This window comes from Polypterus senegalus, chromosome 1 (genome assembly GCF_016835505.1).
Source record: "Polypterus senegalus isolate Bchr_013 chromosome 1, ASM1683550v1, whole genome shotgun sequence".
In the NCBI taxonomy this organism is placed as follows: Eukaryota; Metazoa; Chordata; class Cladistia; order Polypteriformes; family Polypteridae; genus Polypterus; species Polypterus senegalus.
The window spans coordinates 280281539-280302965 of record NC_053154.1 but is presented as its reverse complement, the minus strand read 5'-3'; the positions used below and the strand labels follow the sequence as shown (position 1 = coordinate 280302965).

At 36.2% G+C, this 21427-nt stretch overlaps 1 protein-coding gene across 3 annotated transcripts in view; it reads right to left on the bottom strand.

Annotated features, from left to right (window-relative positions):
- Nucleotides 1-566: 566 nt before the first annotated feature.
- Nucleotides 567-21427, bottom strand: part of LOC120542764 (semaphorin-4G-like) — a 137387-nt gene continuing 116526 nt past the window's right edge. For 2 of the 3 annotated variants that reach the window (XR_005636230.1, XR_005636231.1), the window contains 6 exons: nucleotides 19980-20202; nucleotides 11854-11969; nucleotides 11340-11494; nucleotides 9735-9796; nucleotides 6751-8837; nucleotides 567-2562 (listed from right to left, as the gene is read on the bottom strand). Coding sequence is in view for 1 of the 3 variants with exons in the window: in XM_039775422.1 (XP_039631356.1) it covers nucleotides 7957-8837; nucleotides 9735-9796; nucleotides 11340-11494; nucleotides 11854-11969; nucleotides 19980-20202 (1437 nt within the window). In the remaining 2 variants the exon portion in view is untranslated. Of the gene's footprint in view, nucleotides 8838-9734; nucleotides 9797-11339; nucleotides 11495-11853; nucleotides 11970-19979; nucleotides 20203-21427 lie in introns of all 3 variants that reach the window. The other variant, XM_039775422.1, reaches the window with a different exon arrangement.

The following is a 21427-nucleotide window of genomic DNA, read 5'->3' as shown; positions in this document are numbered from 1 at the left end:
AATTATCCTTCTGTTACTGGATTAATCTTCCCTCTTACTTAATAAAACTTGTTAATATATACATTCCAAAGCATATGTAACATTCTCAAGATGTTGGTCTTCTAAAAATTCCAATGATACGGCATACAAATCCACTATAGGAGGTATAACCGTTAGCTGCTATAGGATCCTCAAATAATCTGCTGAATCCCAACATTTAAATCCAGACCAAAGACTCACTATTGTAGACTACTGTACACCCAGTCAAAGTTTATTAGTTACCATCTAACACTGTTCTTCTGCTTTGTATCCTGCTGCTATGCTAAGGTGCAGCTCCTATTCAAAGAAAGAGCCTTCATTGTGACTGGAAACCTTAGCGGATGTTTTAGGATACCAGAAGGAGAGAGAGGTGATAAACTGATGTAGGTCAGCAGACCTGTAAGGTTGTATGTTATAAAGGACTGTGGCTTGTTCTCTCCAGATATGCTGTGTTTGTTTTTCCTCTAATCTTTTGTCAACTGGCCATCTCTCTTGTTTCATTCTTCTGTAAGCATGATGCCTAGGACATTTCTCTCTATTATAAAAAAAATGGAAGGCTTGGATGGAGACGATACGTGATTTTCTCACACCTGTGAGGATTTTTCTCTCCAGGTACTCCTGTTTACTCCTACATTTACACACATATTTGATTAAGTGGAGTCTATACACTGCATCAGTTTCAATGAATGAGGGTGTGCAATAGACTGGTTTTCCCGTCTCCACATTAGCCTGAAATGTACACAGCAGATGTGGAAGGTGGATGGGTCGTTTAAATTTCAGTGGGATTTTAGTGTGTGCTAACATCTTGAAGAAACAGTTCAGTTTTACTGGTCAAACATTTGGAGGAGCAAATTATTTTCCACATTTATACTTCCAAGCTGACACACTATTTAGAAAAATAAGTAAATATTAACTTTCAGAACCTGCTTATCACAATACAGGGTTACAGGGGTTACAGCCTATCTTGCTAGCACCATATGTAAGGCAGGAAATCTATCCAGAGATATTGTATTACAGAGTACACTCAATCAAACATAAAATGAAAAACCTTGTGTGTTACATTTATGAGCAACTGTGAGCTTTTCTTTAATTGTAAATGTAATGACTACATATTTATAAATCAAGAGGAAAAATATGATTTTCACTTGATGGGTTTATTTTAAAAAATGATAACTAACTGAGTCACGTTTTGTAAAACATCCATGATTTAAATTTAAAAAATTCTTAACATATATATTTTCTGTTGAATTTTAATATTCCTGCAGCATCTCACCAAGTATTAGGTGATTTCAAATTTATAAAACCAATCTTTCAAAAGTCTGCATAAAATGTGTATTAATCTACTCATTAATAAAATGTGTACAAGATCAAATGCTGCTTTTAATAGCAGTACAGTGAACCGAATAGTGCACAATTTAACAGTTGATTTTTTCCTTAACTCAAAATTTTATCAAAGCATTACGCATGTTCAACAGTGTCACCTACCATTTTATTCTATTGCAATTGCACTAAGGTTAAAATCATTATAGCCGAATTTTAAATTACAAACCCTGAAACAACACTTACTAAAGTCTATTCACAAAGTATTTTCTTATATACAAAAATATATATTTATCTTAAGTGCATTTAATAGATCTGTTTAACAGTATTGCTTCCTTAGGCCTACTTTCAGTAGATCACTGCAAAATTTGCATTTCTTTATGCAGCCACTATATGTCATTCATTTCCACTAATTATATGAAAAAAGAGGATGAATGCTACACACAATAGAGCAAGTCTCAACTTCAACACAGCACAGTTTTTTTTCCTTTCTTTTGGATTTTGTATGCAGCTTTCTTTAACTTAAGTCTATCGTCATATGCACAGTAGCAAAATGAAATGCTTACTTGCATGCTACAATATGTGTCACTCACATACAAAGATAAGCACAGAGTCAACTGAAGTCAGAATAATCTTACAAAGAGTTAAAACAAAAACAAAATAAAGGCAACATGCTTTTTATACTTCCATAAACATATATGCTAAGAACCATTATTTACCCATTGCCTTTATTTCAATATTTGCTTTATAGATCAACTGCAGCTCATCATGTAAAATAATATTAATATAATATTTATATACTGGATATTTATTATTGAATGATACTGGGCATAAGAAATAGACATGCAGCCTTTAACCTTTCAATTGCTAAAGGGCCATCATATTTACGATAGTATGTTTTTTGCTTCTTACCACTAGATTTCCATTTGGCACAAATATTTAATAGCAGCATTAGGCAATATACTGATTTTTTAGGGATGTGCATTTAATATAGCAGAATTTAGCTCTTATATTGTGCTTAAACTGAAACTCTTGAAAATTCTGTACTTGGTATAACAAAATACAATTTCACATTATTCAGACAGACAAGTTTCACCAATTTTAATTTTTTTTCTTTGTTTCCCAAATCAAACTCAGACTGATGTCTAGTAGTGTAACAGTGCAGTAACCCATATCTTCACTCTGGTGAGCATTTTTACAGCTGGAAAGTTGGTTTTGTGAACCCTGCAAGTAAAGAAATACAGTGAGATGCTATGAATAAGTAAGCAGGTTGCTTGTTTCTGAAAATATAAATGCAAATATTTCAATCGTATATTAAAATCTTCTTGGGCAATTTGGCAAATGTATTATGAGTTTTGAAGTCAATTTGCAGAATTAATTCCCTTGGCCGCTTTATTCAGTCAAAACAAGGTCAAGAGCATTTTAAAGACTGCAGCTAATTAATTAGTCAACTGCAATGGATGAAAGCAGTCCCCGAAGTGCTAAAATGAGGGTATTATGAAACAGCAGATAGGTTAATTAGGAAATTGAAAAGAAAATTTAAAATAAAAAACTTTTGATCAGAATTGTTTAGAAATAGAATAAAATAAAAGATTCTAACAAAGACATAATTTCTGCAACTGACAAAAATTGTACTTAACAAAAACTATATCTATATATAGTCTTGATTATTTGCTTTTTTGTTCTCTGCATCCATGTTCCAAACCTCAGCACTGCTACTAGTTCCCTAGACACTTGGAGGGTGAGGACAGGGCAGAGGATATTCCTGTCTCATAAGGGCACTTACCTAAACCAACTCAAAACATATTTCATTCATCATTCATTTAATTATCCAGTGTTCAAGTCAACAAGGGTTGTCAAAAACTACTTACATAACAGGTATACACAGCTTTTGTTTCTTAACTGTTGGTATTTTAGTGCTATATTTTGTTTGAAACTTTTCCAGAACTTTTCATTTTTGTTGTTTATTTTAATTGTCTGAAGTAAGTTTAAAAATACTGTTTATAAATATATGGAATAAATAATATTTTTTTCTTTATTGAAATAACTGACTTTCTTTTTAGTTATTCTTTCTTTGTAATCATTCTAGTGTGCATTTGAGAGGGGTTTGTGGTTTGTCATAATATACAGTATATATTGAACTTCTGTAAAAGCCAAATTTCCCTCTTGAGGACAAATAAAGTGCTATCTATTCTAAATGGTGATGCATATACAGACAATTATATTTTGTAAAAGCTTCCAAACCAAAGTTAGCAAAACTGCATGAAATTCTTCAGTTTTTGTCCATCTTTGATATTTTACATTAAAATGGCTTTGGAGACTATAATGTTGTATTGTATACAATGTTTAACATAATTAGTGGCCTTATTAATAAACATATTAAAATGGGGCAATAGTGTAATTAATTATTTGAGTTATAACATTGTTCTTGAACCACTATATGTAATTCCAATACAAATGACAAAAGTCATGGTTCCTAACCTACACAAAATGCTGCCTGGACATGCTATACCACTGTCACCTCTATGACTCTAAACTAAATTAACTGGGAAGAAGAATGTTATGCTATATTAGTATAATATGTAATAATAAATTGAGTACTTGTAGGCAAATACACTTTTGAATACTCAAAATCTTCTGCAGTGGCATTGTTGAGCTAGAAAGGTCAGGGCCGAGAGAAAGTGAGCTCAGCCAATAATCACCAGCAAGCAAGGAGAACGTTTCTAAGCCACTTGTTGTGAGTTTATGACAGACCACTGGCAGTTGACCACAATGCGAAACTACAAGCTGAGATGCTTTGAGGTGTGAGAGCACAGCAATACACCAACACATAAAAGCCCCTTCATAAATAGTTTAAAATTCAAAATTGCAATATATTTAGAATATCATTTTGACAATGCTCTTGAGTGCTAATGAGTGTTAAACTTAACATATGTAAGGTTCTATATACTGTTAATACTTAAATGTACTTTGCAACCGAAATACTGTACATTATTTATTTATTTCGCAAACAGTAATCATCCATTTAGAAAATACATAAAGAATACTCATGATTATATACTACTCAAAAAAATTAAGGGAACACTTAATTATCACAGTCTAACACCAAGTCAATTAAGCTTCAGGGATAGCAATCTGTCCAGTTTGGAAGCATAAGGAATTCTGAATCAACTTCACCTGCATTGGTGCAAATTAAAGTGACAACATGGACACTGAAAAGGCAACAGGCAGACAATCCCCTAAAAAGGGAATGGTTTAGCAGGTGGTGGCCACAGACAATTGCTCTCTCCTTATCCTTCCTGACTGATTCCTCTCTAGTTTTATGGTTTACTAGTGTTCTTGTCTCTACTGGTAGCACAAGTCTGTACCTGCAGCTGATTCAGGTTGCACAGGTCGTGCACCTCCTCCAGGATGGCATATTCATATGTACCATCGCAAGAAGGTGTGCTGTGCCTTCTAACACAGTCTCAAGAACATGGACATACCAGAAGATGGGCCGTTACATGAGGAGTGCTGGACAAGGCTGTAAAAAGACATCAAACCCAGCAACAGGTCCAATATTTGTTTGTGTGAGGAAAAAAATAAGGAGCACTGCCAGAGCCCTACAAAATAACCTCCAGCTGGCCACTGGTGTGCATGTTTTTGACCAAACTGTTAGAAACAGACTCCGTGAGGGTGGCATGAGGGCTGATGTCCTCTAGCAGGACCTGTGCTTACAGTTCCTCACTCGCTAGAGAATTCCAAAATTTGGAGTTCCACCATTGCTGCCCTGATCTCTTCACAGATAAGAGAAGGTCTGCACTGAGCACACACAACAGACATGAAAGAGTCTGGATATGCCGTGGTGAACATTATGCAACCTGCAACATCATCTAGCATAAACGGTTTAGCAGTGGGTGAGTGATGGTCTGAGAAGGCATATCCTTGGAGAGTAGCACAGAACTCCAAATGCTAGACAATGGTATCCTGACTGCTGTTAGGTACCGGGATGAAGCCATTGTCAGACCTTACACTGGTGCAGGGTGCCATGGGTTCCTCCTGGTGTAGGACAATGCCTGGGACTCATGTGGCCAGAGTGTATAGGCAGTTCCTGGATGACGAAAGCACTGATGCCATTTGACTGGCCCACACAATCCCCAGTCCTGAATCCAGTTGAGAACCTCTTGGACATTATGTATCATTGCATCCAACATCGCCAAGTAGCGCCACAGACTATCCAGTAGTTTACTGATGCCCTGGTCCAGGTCTGGGAGGAGATCACCCAGGACAGCATCTGCTGTCTCATCAGGAGCATGCCCCAACATTGTTGGGAGTGCATACAGGCACATATGGGTCATACATACTACTGCGTCACATTATGAGTTGTCCTGTTGAAATTGATACAAGTTGGATCAGAATGTGATTTTAATTTTGGAATTAGATTTTCAGTGTGATGTTGAATTCAGCGCTCCATGGGCTGGTGATTTTGGTTTACATTGACTGTTGTTACATAATTTTGTTCTCAACATATTACACAGTATTACTCAGTGAAGATTTTTCACTTGAATATTTCACTCACCGAGATATATGATTTAAGTGCTCCCTTAATTTTTTTTAGCAGTTTATTTAGATTGATTTTCAATATAAACTGATTCATCATTAAGTTACTAGCAGATTCATTCACTGTACCTAATCAAAGCAAGAGTGAGGCTGATTATGTAGTATTTATTCATTACATTTTAAGAAATAAAAAAAACTGTAACCTATATTAATTAATGTGTTCCATACAAACTGCAACAGCAGTAACAATGGGGAAATACAAATGATGTCTGTACTATACTGTAATTCCTCTGCTTTCATTAACACATTCCATTTATATCTTTTCTAAACCATCTTTGTCCAATGAAAAATCATAGGGAGCTGGAACTCTTACTGGCAGGATACATCAATGGATAGGACAACACTTCAACAAAGGGTATATTCATACACATATACACATAATATACAAATCTTTGGGAAACCAGATTATCCCATGTGAACAAACTAAGCATACAAAGGTATTATGCACTGTTCCTCACACTGGTCCCTCAATCTGTGAGACAGCTGTGCTGATTGCTGCATTGTCGCGTTGTTGCCCATTTTAACATTACATACTGTAGCTTAGAAATACATGAGGATGGCTGCTCTAAGTAACATTTTTCTTTTCCTTGAGAAGTCTTATCAAATATTATCAAATTAAATAGGAGAAACACATCTGTCTTATTATAAGTTTGTTGCTGGCAGTTATTTAACACATTGACCACATAACTATCAAAAAATTTTTGCAGGCAGCAAAGATGCATAGTCATCTGAGTCTGACCAGCACTTCTCGCGAGGGTTGATATTACAAGGGAAATTGAACTAAACAAGCCATAAATGCAACAAACAACTTACCTGTTCACTTGATCGATGGAATGACCAGTGCAGTGATCTGATATAGTACCATGGTTTTCTTCACCCATTAATTTTTCATGAATTTCATTTTTCTTTTGGTCCCAGAATAAACTTCCCCAGTCATCAAGTAAAAAAATGTTTTAACTGATGCCTTCCTTGTGGCAGTGATATAAAGTTAATACTGACAAAAAAACTTTAAACATCCTTGATATTTTAAGACAATTGCTTAAAATTTGATATCTAGGAAATCCTAGACTCATGTCTTACTTGCATGTCACATATGAGGCAAAATATGATAAAGGTCTATCAAAGTTATTGGACAAACTCTGCACAAGACTGTGGAAGGAGAACCTACTGCAAATAAATATGCATTTGTTCTTGGCTCATTCTGTGTTCCGTTTCATGCAATGCTTAAAACACTGTAAGTAATATAATGATAGTTTATCGGAAGCCAGAAATATGATGTGTTTAATAATAAGCCAGTATTTTTTAAATTGAGTTGGGATTTTAAGATATAGTTATAATATTTTTGAAGTCCTCAAACTATTTCTGAGGGTTTAAAGAAATATAAATTTCTAGTATACTATACATTATTTATGTCATGGACTATTATTTATCACCATAAAAATCTTACTGTCTTCTGTTAACATTTAGTAAAGATATATCAGAATAAATTTATGAAGTACAAAAATATATATTTACAAGATGTCAATCTATTCAATGTTCATAGTTTTCTGAATTCACATAAAAAAGGATAAGATGTATCCAACTTCATATCTGATGTTGTGACAAACATTCAAAAGTCAACTACCAAGTAAGTCTTTTCCCTTTAGTTTCTGTAAGCTAAATAAAGCTTTTGTTCACAGGATCATGTACTGAAAATACACAAACTCATCAGAAGCAAATGAGACACAGTTATCTTTTCCCTACTATTCGAGGTAGATTTGCATTCCATTACAAATATATTTGAATGAAACAGCTTCATATTTCCAGTATTATCTGTGCCTCCTTGAAATTTCCACAACACTATGAAAGCTGTTTTTATGTTTTGTTTTGTTTTAATTTCTTTCCACCAAAACATTCTTTGGCTGGCTGCAGCTGCTATGCCTATGACATTTTCAAATGATTTGTAAAACGTTCATATGAGGGCAGCTAATAAAGATCTTAGGCACTTGAAGAGCATGCAAAGATATGAATGAGAATGAGTTAAACAGAACTTTCATCTGGTTTCTGTAACAGATTTAAGTGCTTCCTTTTTTCTAACATTTTGTTAAGCTCCTCAGTAAAAGGATAATAGTGAGGTGATGTTGACTCAGGTTCACTTTGCCGGAGAAGGACATAGCTGTTGCCATTCATTTTGCGAAGAACACTTGGTAGAGTGGCTGACAACCCATTTGCAAACTCTGAAGCAGGAGGTGGAGGTGGTAGAGGTGGAGGTGGAGGGGGGTCTTTGTTAGGTAGTACTTGACCTTCACCTGGGACAATCTGTAAAAAGCCATCAGATATGTGTCCGTCTTGCTTGTTACTACAGTTGCTAGAAATAGTTTGTAGTTCAACAAGAGAGCCTCCTCTTCTCTTATTTCTTCCTGATCCTTGAACCATACGTTTTCTCTGGTGAGGCTGACTGCAGAAAGCTAGATATAATAAAACCACTGTTAAGACAAAGCATAAGCCAGCCAGTACAGTGATAAGGGATATGTACATAGCCTCCATAGTTCTGAAGGTCTGATACTCTGGTTTTGGAGGATCTACTGGTAGGGTCTGAGTGGTAGACTCATTTTGCGTTGGGGGAATTGTTGGCTTCACAGTTTCTGGTGGAAATTCACTGCGTACTTGAACAGTGTAGGTGGCTACCAAGAACAAAATGTTATTCTCCATGGCATAACAACTATAGTTTCCAGTGTGCTCAACCCTTGACTCAACAATAAGCAGGCCATCTGTACCAATACGATATCCATCCTTGCCGTAGATTGGAATATCTTGACCTCCGAATTTCCATCTGGGTGTAGCTAGATTGGAGCTGAGTTCACACTGCAGGAGGACATCATCACCTTTCAACACAGTTCGCCTCTTGTGGATTATGTTGTCTGTACAGTTATAGCAAAACAAACCATCAGAATACAGTACATACTGTATTTATGAATATTTTTTCAGTAACTTAATCATTTTTGGACACTTATTTAATTTCATCATTAGTACAAACTCAATTTTATATCTTTTTGGAATATGTATTATGATATGCCAAATTTAAATGATGTATTCTTTTTCCAGGCCAGTCAAATAAATGGCTTAATGATGGCTTTGAAACCATTTCTTTAACAAGTGCTGCCAATGAGTGTGTGCTGCAGGAGAAGGTTCCATTTGTCCAAGTTGATCATTTACCTACAGTGCCTATGAAAAGTATTCACCCCTTGGCTGATTTTATTTTTATTGTTTTACAACATTGAATCACAATGGATTTAATTTGGATTTTTTTACATTGACCAACAGAGTAAGACTGCCAAAGGTGCATCTACTAAATACTTAGTTCATACTTAAGTGATCAGTTTTTTTATATTTAATTAACATCACTTTGCAGAGATCTGTTCCCTCTTTGAAATTAAATCCACTGTGATTCCATGTTGTATAACAACAAAATATGAAAACTTCCAAGGGATGAATACTTTTTACAGGCAATGCATATGAACAAAATCATATGAAACTTTTTAGGAATAATTTTGCAATATTTCAAAACATACAGTAAGTTTACTTTTTTCAGAATACAAAAATTCAAATATGCTTAGCCACTTAATTTATTTGCTTATGTAGAAACTGTATAAAGCTAAATAAAATAAGCAGTTTAAAAGAAAAAGAAATGATCAAACTAGAAATAACTATTTAATTTATTTAATAAATTTCCTAATTATTAGTTCATATACTTCAATCCAAATTTTAGGACATAAAGAGAACTCATTTGTTTTCATTATTAATTATTTTAAATATACCTTGAGCTGTACTATTCTGGCATCCTAATTTTCCATTTTGAACATCCTGTGTTGATCCGACTCTGTAAAAAATAAGAAAAGTTAAATTGGTATACAGTTAACATATTAAGGCCTCAGCAAAAACATATCTTCAGAAGTCTAAAGCTTTCCCTCTGGAAATCAGCTGATCTGTTCGGTATTAGCAAGTAATCTGCCAATGATATTTTGCCTCCAAATAAATGAATCATGGTTTGGTCCAGGCCTCTAAGCCATGACATTTGTCAATCTCATCTTGGCCTTGCAGATGACTGGTTTGTTAATGGAATGTCACTACTCAGGACTAATTAAAACGTTGTTTTTTTGTCGATTGATATTTGGGCCTGGCTTTTTACTCATTGACAGCAACATGTAAATTGAATGATTTCCTTTTCTTTGGTTATACAGTATTCTTGAATAAAAGCACACTTATTTTTTTATACCTTTTGTGAAAGTGTTCATTTCATATTTGGACTTCATTCTTCACACAAAAAAGTTTCTGTTTTAGTTATGTGTTCAACATTTCTTGCTTTGCATTTCCTGTCATCCTACATTTACCCAGATCATTCAGACACAGAACACACATGAAATGTATGTATTCTAAATAATAATATATTATTTATCCCGTACCAGTGCATGCTCCCTAATCTAACCTAATACAATTCCAGGCACCTCATACCCAGATAAACTTCAGTTGCATTGGTGGGGGAGATGGGATGGTAGGCTGCTTATGCTGATTGACACATCTGCAAAACAAAGATGCTGATAAAGAGGTGTGAAGGAATTTAAGGTGTCCCAGCATTCCTACTTTTTTCATAGGCTCCAGGGATTCTAGCGTTAAAAGATGTCAGGATCAGTCTTTTTAGCTCTTTTCTGTTTCTTTAGGTGAATTAAAGATGTATAATTGGTCATCAAAAATCACTTTCAATTACAGTAGTAGGAAATAAGCGGCTGTATCTTATAATGGCTTTGCGTAAGCACTGTTAAATGCTGTAGAATATGCTCATTTGGCAGCTGTTAAGGGAGAGAAATATGGGAAAATATGAATGCGGTCATTTTCAAATGTAATCCCTTTCTCTCTGAGAAATGAAATCAAATTTTCTTCAACCCATAGTTTCTCGAAACAAAAAGGAGGCATTCCAAAACCTGTATGCAGTAAGCAGCTGAGATCTTGGTGTCCAATTTGAAGTCCTCTCTAATTTATTTTATTTTTCACTGGGTTTGAACTTTCATGGTTTTCAGGGAGACCTTCAATTCAGATGTTGTTCCTTCTGTATCTATCTTCCAGTGTAGTTAGTTTATCATGTAGTTAGTTTATCATGGAACACTTTGCATTACCTACACCACAGCCTAGCCATTCTGGTCCCCTATTCTAATTGGTTCTCTCTCTCACCATTTCACCTCCTAACAGCTAATGTGTGGTGAATGTACTGGTGCAAAAATGGCTGCAGTTGCATCATCCAGGAGAATGCTACACATTAATGGTGCTTGAAATGGCTCCCCACTCACTGAAGTGCTTTGAGTTGTGAGAAAAGCACTATATAAATGAAAAGAATTATAATGCATTATTATTAATGTATATAGAATCACCTGTTTACACCAATTGTGATATCAACGCAGATCCCTTCATTCCAGCCACAGTATGGATCTCTTGCAAAAATGCATTCAAAACATGAAGTATAGCGCTGACAAGCTGAAAAAGGAAGCTGTAACACACTGCTCTGGGAACCAACGTACAAAGATCTCTAAATAACAAAAACAGAATTTTACTATATGACTTTTGCAGAATAATACAGTATTATGTCCATTACTCTGGTAGTGCATACAATATCATATACAAGATTAGTAAACTTAAATATAAATAAAGCAGGGAAATAAGAGACTGACTGGACTGATGTATTTACTGCATTTCTCACATTTCCTATGGGCTTCAATTTTGTTTTTTAGCCATGAAACATAATAAATAAATATTATGATTGATATTAGCAACATAAACTAAAATAAAAAAAGCTGTATAGAATTTTGAAAAACTATGTTGTGGGCAGCAAAGCATCATTGTCCTGTAACTGAAAAGACAAATCCAACATGCAACACCCCTTCCTACCTGTGCTTTTGAGATTACTATGTTTTCAACTGGCTGTGGCTGTTCAAACAACTGCATTTCCTCAATGATATGTATCTGGGAACCAATTTCTACTGCCTTATGCAGCCATCCATCATCTATTCATATGAGACAAAAGTAATGGCATATAAAAGCAAAGGAAGAATTAGATTCTACACAACTGGAGCAGAAGGTAAAAAATGATTAGGGAAAAGGTAAAGAACAAATTCAATGTTAAATTGCAGAACAGAATATCTAAAGAACTCAAATTAAGCAAATAATTATACTGTATTAACAAATGCAGATGCACAAATGAAACAAAGGAAGTCATAATATAAAACAAATCATTGATGTAGACATTTATGCAACTTCAGAATTCAAACAATCTGACAGATAGATAATTTGAATAGTTAGAATAATACCCTTCCTCTTTACTCTTGGTATTCGTGATTCCTCCAGCATCCTCAAGACATACAGATTAGCCTGAACAGAGACCTTATACGAGCAATTGTGGTCTATAATGTTCTAATGTATTGTTCTGAATTGTTTCCTGTCTTGTGCAAGAATAATCTGTTTAATTTTGCCTTGGGAGTTGTATTCCATCTTGTGTATTGTATTTACCCCATTTTTTGACAGCTATTTCACATCCAACCCACCTGGAAAAGGGTCTCTCTCAGAGCTGATTTCCCAAGATTCTTCAATTTTTTTCCTTACAAAGTAACACTGCAGTAACATACATGTCTATAAAATGCTTCGCTATTAGATCTGATTCTGTTTCATTGTGAAAAAAAAAAGCGGCTGATTTTAATGCTTTTTCTTTGTTTTTTTTTTTTTTATATAAATAGTTCTTAAAATGTTAGGGAATGCATCAAAAATTATTTTTTCTTGAAATGGAGTTTGTAAAAATGTTGTGTGTATGTGTGTGTATATATATATATATACAAACACATACATATATACACATATATACATATATACACAGTTGTGATTGACAGTTTGTGAACCCTTTAGAATTTTCTATATTTCTGCATAAATATGACCTAAACCAGTTAAACAAATGAGACAAAAATATTATACTTGGTCATTTATTTATTAAGGAAAATGATTGAATATTACGTATTTGTGTGTGGCAAAAGTATGTGAACCTTTGCTTTTAGTATCTGGTGTGACCCCCCTTTGCAGCAATAACTGCAACTAAATGTTTCCGGCAACTTTTGATCATTCCTGCACACCGGCATGGAGGAATTTTAGCCAATTCCTCCGTACAGAACAGCTTCAACTCTGGGATGTTGGTGGGTTTCCTGGCATTAACTGCTCGCTTCAGATCCTCCCACAACATTTCGATTGGATTAAAGTCAGGACTGTGACTTGGCCATTCCAAAACATTAACTTTATTCTTCTTTAACCATTCTTTGGTAGAATGACTTGTGTGCATAGGGTTGTTGTCTTGCTGCATAACCCACCTTCTCTTGAGATTCAGTTCATTGACAGATGTCCTGATATTTTCATTTACAATTCTCTGATATAATTCAGAATTCATTGTTCCATCGATGAAGGCAAGCCGTCCTAGCCCAGATGCAGCAAAACAGGCCCAAACCATGATACTACCACCACCATGTTTCACAGATGGGATAAGGTTCTTATGCTGGAATGCAGTGTTTTCCTTTCTCCAAACATAACGCTTTTCATTTAAAGTTCTATTTTGGTCTCATCTGTCCACAAAACATTCTTCCAATAGCCTTCTGGTTTGTCCACGTGATCTTTAGCAAACTGCAGACGAGCAGCAATATTTTTTTGGAGAGCAGTGGCTTTCTCCTTGCAAACCTGCCATGCACACCATTGTTGTTCAGTGTTCTCCTGATGGTGGACTCATGAACATGAACATTAGCCAATGTGAGAGAGGCCTTCAGTTGCTTAGAAGTAATCTGGGGTCCTTTGTGATCTCTATGACTATTACAAGCCTTGCTCTTGGAGTGATCTTTGTTGGTCGACCACTCCTGGGGATGGTAACAATAGTCTTAAATTTCCTCCATTTGTACACAGTCTGTCTGACTGTGGATTGGTGGAGTCCAAACTCTTTAGAGATGGTTTTGTAACCTTTTCCAGCCTGATGAGCATCAACAACTCTTTTTCTGAGGTCCTTTGTTCGTGCCATGATACACTTTCACAAACATGTGTTGTGAAGTCAGCAGACTTTGATGAATCCCTGTTCTTTAAATAGCACAGAGTGCCCACTCACACCTGATTGTCATACCATTGATTGAAAACACCTGACTCTAATTTCACCTCAAAACTAACTGCAAATCCTAGAGTTTCACATACTTTTGCCACTCATAAATATGTAATATTTGATCATTTTCCTCAATAAATAAATGACCAAGTATAATATTTTTGTCCCATTTGTTTAACTTGTTTCTCTTTATTTACTTTTAGGATTTGAGTGAAAATCTGATGATGTTTTAGCTCATACTTAAGCAGAAATATAGAAAACTAGCCAACACGCGGCGTACCATACACCACATAATCAGGCCGGTTTTTAAATAATTTTTAAGCACAGGGAAAAAACGTAACATTTGCAAAATCGGTAATGTAATAAATCAGCAAGAAAAGCAACACTGTAACAATGCACGGAACGAACCAACACACAATCGTCCGTGCGGCGTAACGAGGTGGGAGGGGGGTGTGTACAAAGTGCAGGAGCATCTAAGAAGACGCATGTTTGTCGCGGATGCGAATTGCTGTATGTAGCGTGTACAACACTTTGCTATGCTGCACGCGGTCGTGTGTCGTAACTGAAAACTTGTTTTTTAAAGACTGCTCACTTCATTGTGTTTTAACCTCAGTTGTAAAGGAATGTTTTAATGATCCCATGGGATACCCCTCGCAAACAGTTTTACACGCTGCATATGGCGATTCACCTCCGCGAGAAACATGCCTCTATTAACAGTCAACGTGTGGGAAGGGGGTGTGTACAAAGGGTAGAGACGAAAACAGTGGGAGCGTATGAGTCGCACTTAGTAGCAATTCCACGGTTTGCAGCCCAAATGGGGTTCAACGGCTTACCCACGCCTAGACACACGCTCAATCTCATGCATAATTATTTATTGAATGGTAAACACTTCTGAAAAGACACGGTTGTCTAAAACAGGTTAGTGTGAGAATACAACAGTAAGTGAATAAAAGGTGGAACTCTGGAGAGAGCAAAATACAACACAATAGTGAACCCGCGGCATAACAAACACCGCATAATTATTTATTGATGGTTGAACACTTCTGGAAAGACACAGGGACACCCCTCGCAAACTGTTCTACACGCCGCATACAGCGGTTCACATCTGCGACAAACAAACTGTTTTACACACTGCATACAGCGAATCACATCCGCAACATGATTTTTCCTACATGGTCCTGTCGCGTCCACCCTCGCACTCGAAGCATACACACTGCCTGCTCATGTGCCCGGTCGCAAGCCGCGTCCAGCCTCGTTCTCGAAGCATACACACCGCCTGGTCATGTGTCCGTTCGCAAGAGAAACTCACGGAGAGCCGCCCACCAGCTGCCTGTGTGTGCGCCTCTGTCTGTCTCTGGCGCGGCTTTCTCTTGCGCTGCCTCTGTGTGAACCGGTCAGGCACAGAGAAGGTCAGCTGCTGACAGAGCGTCTCGACTGTTGCAGGGCCTGCATTGGTGAAGCAGGTGAAACTGTGATGAAACAGAGGCACAGGGCTTATTGGTTTTTAAAGACTGATTCCTTCATTGTGCTTTAACCTCAGTTTTAAAGGATTGTTTTAAGGATCCCATGGGATACCCCTCGCAAACCGTTTCACACGCTGCATATGGCGATTCACCACCGCGAGAAACATGCCTCTATGAACAGTCAACTTAGCTCGGAGATACATGACATTAACCCGACCTGCACTGCATGTGGCCTCTACGACAGACGAACATAAATGACGCCATTTTTTCTGTGTAGTCGCTATAAACCGAGTTAGTGGGCGTGGCCCTGCAAGTTATCGTCGTATCCAATGGTCTTGAAGTTGGTGGGCGTGGCTCCTTCCTGTGTGCGCCATAGGTGTCTCACTTGTCGGCGGCTTAGTGAATCCACGCCCCTTCCGGCGTACTTTTCATGGTTGTCTTGCCTTAGTGAATTATATATATAGATTCTAAAGGGTTCACAAACATTCAAGCACAACTGTATATATACACCCACACACACATACACAAAACACTAAAATTCATCTGGTAACTTTTCACATTAACAAAATCAAGCGGCTGATTTGATGCCTTTTTTTTAATAGCCCTTAAAACGTGCAAATGATGTGTTTGTTTAAGTGAAGAGGAGCCATGTTACTGGACGTCTGTTGAAACAGAATCTGCAAATATTTCTGTGCTGTCGGATACATGTCACATATCACATATTCTGTTTAGTTGCACTTAAACCCGCTCTTATAATCTCTGGTAAAACCATAGCAAAATCTAACCAATGCTAACCACTAACTTCTGTTGGTGACGGTTAGTAAAGTAATAATTTTCTTCAGTTATCTCTTAGTTTAACCAATAGTAAACTGTTAATTATGTAAACTATAACAGCATTTTCTAGATCAAGGATTCCCAAACTCGGTCATGGGGACCCATTGTGTTTGCTGGCTTTTGTTCCAACCAGGTTCATAATCAGTGAGAACAACTGTTAACACTGATCAAATTTAATTAGCTGGTATTTTCTCTTCTTTTATTCTATATTTAGAAAAGCACAGCAGCATGATTTCTACATTTATAACACATTTAGAAATATTTCTATTTTAGCTATAGATTTAAATGCTTAACTCTCTTTTGTTGATTTCATTATATGTCGCCCTTTCTCTGTGCAGTTTGCTCCCTTCATTATGTCTTAATAATGGTTAATAATGACAATTAAAAAGTAGTACAGCAGAGACCTAGGAAAACAACACTGAATCGTGAAAGGCAGCAACTACTTTAATGTCAGCCCCACTAATTAGTAAATAATGAATTAATTAAACAATTAGAACACCTGGAAAAGTAGGAAAAAAATCAAGATGAAAATGTTAAAAAAAACATTCTTCCCATATAACTGCTTAGTAGCTTTAATTATTATTATTTTTTTTTTACCAAACTTAAGTTTTCTAATTTCTATATTGTTCTAGATTGTACAGAATCAGGGAAATAACAGTTCACTTAATTAGCACAGGAGTCTAATTAAAAACAGAAGCTGGGTGGAACAAAATCCTGTAGCCACAGTGGGTCCCCAGGACCGGGTTTGGGAATCCCTGTTCTAGATCCATGTTGGCATTTTCCTTCCTTACAGCTGTTTCTATAGATTTATTCATTTTAATATACTGTAATTAGGAGTGATGCCTCAGAGTTTACTATATATGAAGAAAAGAAGGAAGAACATGAATGAAATCATAGTAGTCCTGTTTGCCATTGCAACTGCAAGAACTCATGGATGCTATCAAAGATCAAAAGATGAGATCACTTAGGCCCATGTTCTCAACTAAAATAATAACATCTGAAACAAAAAGCAGTAAGCAGAAACATATTCTATGTACAAAAACAAATTAATTACTTATTTGCATACATATTACTATATTACTACCTTAGATGACTAAACTCCCACCTTCTACAGACGAAGTGTATAAAGATTTTTTAATTTTTAATTTATAACAAATAATCATATTTTAAAAAACAATTTATTTGATATATTAACATTAATCCAAATGGCATCAAAAACTGTGAGCTCTCTATATTCTATAAAACAGAACAGATCAAGTATATACTTTAAATAGTCCCTGGGTTAGCAAGGATCCTTTAGAATAAAAAAAATACATTTTTTAGGCTGTTCAATACAATGATTAGTTTATTGAAATAAATTTAATACTATAAATGAACGACTGTTGGAGAAACTATTCTAAGAAGGATTAAGAAAATTACACACTCACATGGAATGGCAAAGAGTGTTGAACACTCTTCCTTTTCCTACTTTACACCAACTACACGTTAGTCTTTCATTTACATTTCTTTATAGTCCATTTATTTCTGAACTATTTTGATGCTAAAATTAAATGCAAATAATGGACAATGTTAACTTGTGATTTTCATGGCTATCACTCAATTTTGAGGTGTCGATGTGCTGTAAACTTAAACATTTACAATTTATTAAACTCTGTCATATATAGAATCACCTACAGTATATGTTCTTCCTGTTTTTACGTGGTTCAATGACAAAGATGAGGAAAAAAGAACACAGTTTATTTTGAACAGGAAGATTTTCACAATGAATATTGTAGCTGGCCTTGTCAACTTGTCATACTATGTGCTGTAAGATAACATCTATATATATAACTCACTAAGGCAAGATACCCATGGAAACTACGCCGGAAGGGGCGTGGATTCACTAAGCCGCCGACAAGTAAGACACCTATGGCGCACGCAGGGAGGAGCCACGCCCACCAACTCCAAGACCATTGGATACAACGACAACTCGCAGAGCCATGCCCACTAACTCGGACGCAACGACACAGAAAGAACGGCGTCATTTGTATTCGTCTGACGTAGAAGAATCATGTACCTCCGAGCCACCTTGACTGTTCATAGAGGCATGTTTCTCACAGAGGTGAGTCGCCATATGCAGCGTGTAAAACGGTTTGCGAGGGGTATCCCTTGGGATCCTTAAAACAATCCTTTACAACTGAGGTTAAAACACAATGAAGTAAGCAATCTTTAAAAACGGAGTTTCCGGTTATGACGCACGACCACGTGCACCATAGCAAACTGTTTTACACGCAACATACAGCAATTCGCATCTGCGACAAACATGCGTCTTCTTCACTCACGGACAATTATATGTTGCTGTCTCAAGAGTTCTATCTTTTCATTCACTTTCTGTTGTATCCTCAAACCCTCACTTTTTAGACAACTGTGTCTTTCCAGAAGTGTTTAGCATTCAATAAGTAATTATGCATGAGATTGAGCGTGTGTCTACCCGGCGCAGAGAGGTGTGGGTAAGCCGTTGAACCCCATTTGGGCTGCAAACTGTGGAATTCCCACTAAGTGCGACTCATACACTCCCACTAGTTGCGTCCTTACCCTTTGTGCACACCCCCTCCCACCTCGCTACTACCGTGGTCGGGTGTCTTGGTGGATTATATATAGAAAAGCAGCCAAAACCGCACAGAGCAATGAGACGTCTACGTGAGTCACAGGTGCATCTGGACTGTGTAAAGACGACAACGACTCAAGTGACGAGTTGGAGGTGGGCACATGAGGCAGTGCATACTGAACCAGAAATCAGCAGACTAGCATGACGGAGGGAGCTGAATGGACGTCCTCCTCCTCTCCTCTTCTTCCACACTGAGCGCCGTGCACCCCCATCCCTCCGTCTGGCAGTAGAAGGTGCGATGACGGTGTGCCAGTTTTCAGTCACGGACGACTGTGTGTTGGCTCGTTCCGTGCATTGTTACAATGTTGCTTTTCTTGCTGATTTATTACATTACAGATTTTTCAAATGTTAATTTTCTCCCTGTGCTTAAAAATCATTAAAAAAACGGCCTGATTATGTGGCGTATGGTACGCCACGAGTTGGCTAGTTTTATATAAATGTGTTTTTGTACTTTTTGTATGGTAGCATGAAGATGAACCAGTGAAGGCAGCAGTGTCAGAGAGAGATTGCTAAGGGTAGTGAATACTATTGAATGTTACAAGTATTCATGAAACTTCACACTCACAGTCAATTCTTTCAATCCTTCATTCAATAAATGGAATGCTCTACACTGATGTTATTGAATCATAATTTCTTGTATATTTTTTTAATTAGGTCAAAAGAATCACCTTAGAAATTTTAGCTGTGTACTTATTTTTTCGCATGAGAAAACCCTAAGGTTAATCCCATGAAATTTTTTTTCTTATTTAACATATGCATTCATATCAAGATTTGATTTTCCATTGAATAAATTATTACAAAGTCACATTTTATTTTTTTTTACTCAATTGCAATACACGTATCTAAAAATACAATTTAAATGAAGATCATATATTTGTCTTAGAAACTATCCTCTTACTGGGTAAACACTATGCATACAGAGGCAAATATCAAACACATATTAAATATTACATACCAGTTCCAATAAAAAGCACATTGTATGTCTGTTTATCCAAAGCTATTACTCTTTGTACTGCTATTCTAGTGTAGTCCACGTTTCTCTTGAAAAGAAGTGGCCGATTTTCCATTGGTCTTACTTGCTGAAACATCAGGGGATGTCTCCTGACAAAATTAAGAACATTGTCTGGCAGGTCCGTTGATGTGTTATAACCTTTCTCTCTGAACTCATCTGTTATACACTGCAATGGGATAAAAACATCTGGTTAAGAGTTAGGAAGAATTTAACACAACTCAATTTATTTATTCAATCATTTTATAAATGCACTTACTCAATTAGTTTACATCTTGACTGAAGAAGAGGCCTGAGTTGCCTTGAAAGCTTGCATATTATAATCTTTTTAGTTAGCTAATAAAAGGTGTCATTTTGCTTGGCTTTTCTCTGCTTACTCCATTACAAAGTCATGGTCAGAGAGTATTCCAGTAAAAATGGTTTTACGGCAGCAGTCCGTCAAAAGATACAATCACTAAAACATTCACAAAGGACCAATTTATAGTTGCAATTAAACCTAACCTGAACCTCTATGTGGTCTGAGGTTTGAATGCACCCAAAGAGAGTTTACACACACAAAAAGTTGTTATGGTAGGTTGGCAGGATCATAATGCCATAGCCTAATGTCAGTCTTACATCATCTTTAATTATCACATTTTGCAAAACATTCTTCTAAAATAAAATAGCAACATTAGAATGTTTAATATAAAGTCTGTTAAAAAGCAGGCTATCTTTTTAGCTGAGACAAGTACAGTATACCAGTTTTTAAGGGCTACCAACTTGTTAATGAATATATTGGTTATTCTACAAATAAAAAGGCTTGTCTAATATGTTCAGCAGCAATCTTTCTCCATGCATCTTTCCTTTTTGTCAGGTCTCTAAAGTCTTTAAGCTGTTCACTGGATACCACAGGGTGTGGTTCTACTTTATTAAGCCAACAAAAAGCAAAAAAAAAGAAACAAAAATAAAACTTAATACCTGATTTGTCTATCAACTAAAGAATTAAAGAAAAAGTTGAAAAATGAATCGAACCTTTGAAAGAAGATTCCCATGGCAGATGCTGTGTGTGGAGTTCACTGCCAATGGTGGGAGAACTTTCAGTTGATTTCTCTGAGAAAACACTGCATTCCCAGTTTGACACAAACTAACATGTGAATGCACCATAAAGACTGAATGGAGGACTCTGGAGTTGTAATGTTAACCACTGTACCATGGGCTTGCAAAGCCCAACCTAATGCTCTATGAAATTACATTATGTATTATATCTAAAGTATACTGTATTTCAGCATGAGAAAACTGTTACATTATTTTTCACTGTGTGTCTGTTATAGTTATTACAGTAAAATTATAATATATATTGTAATAGCTCATCTATATAAGTACTACTCTATTTCATACCTTTTACTAAGCAACTG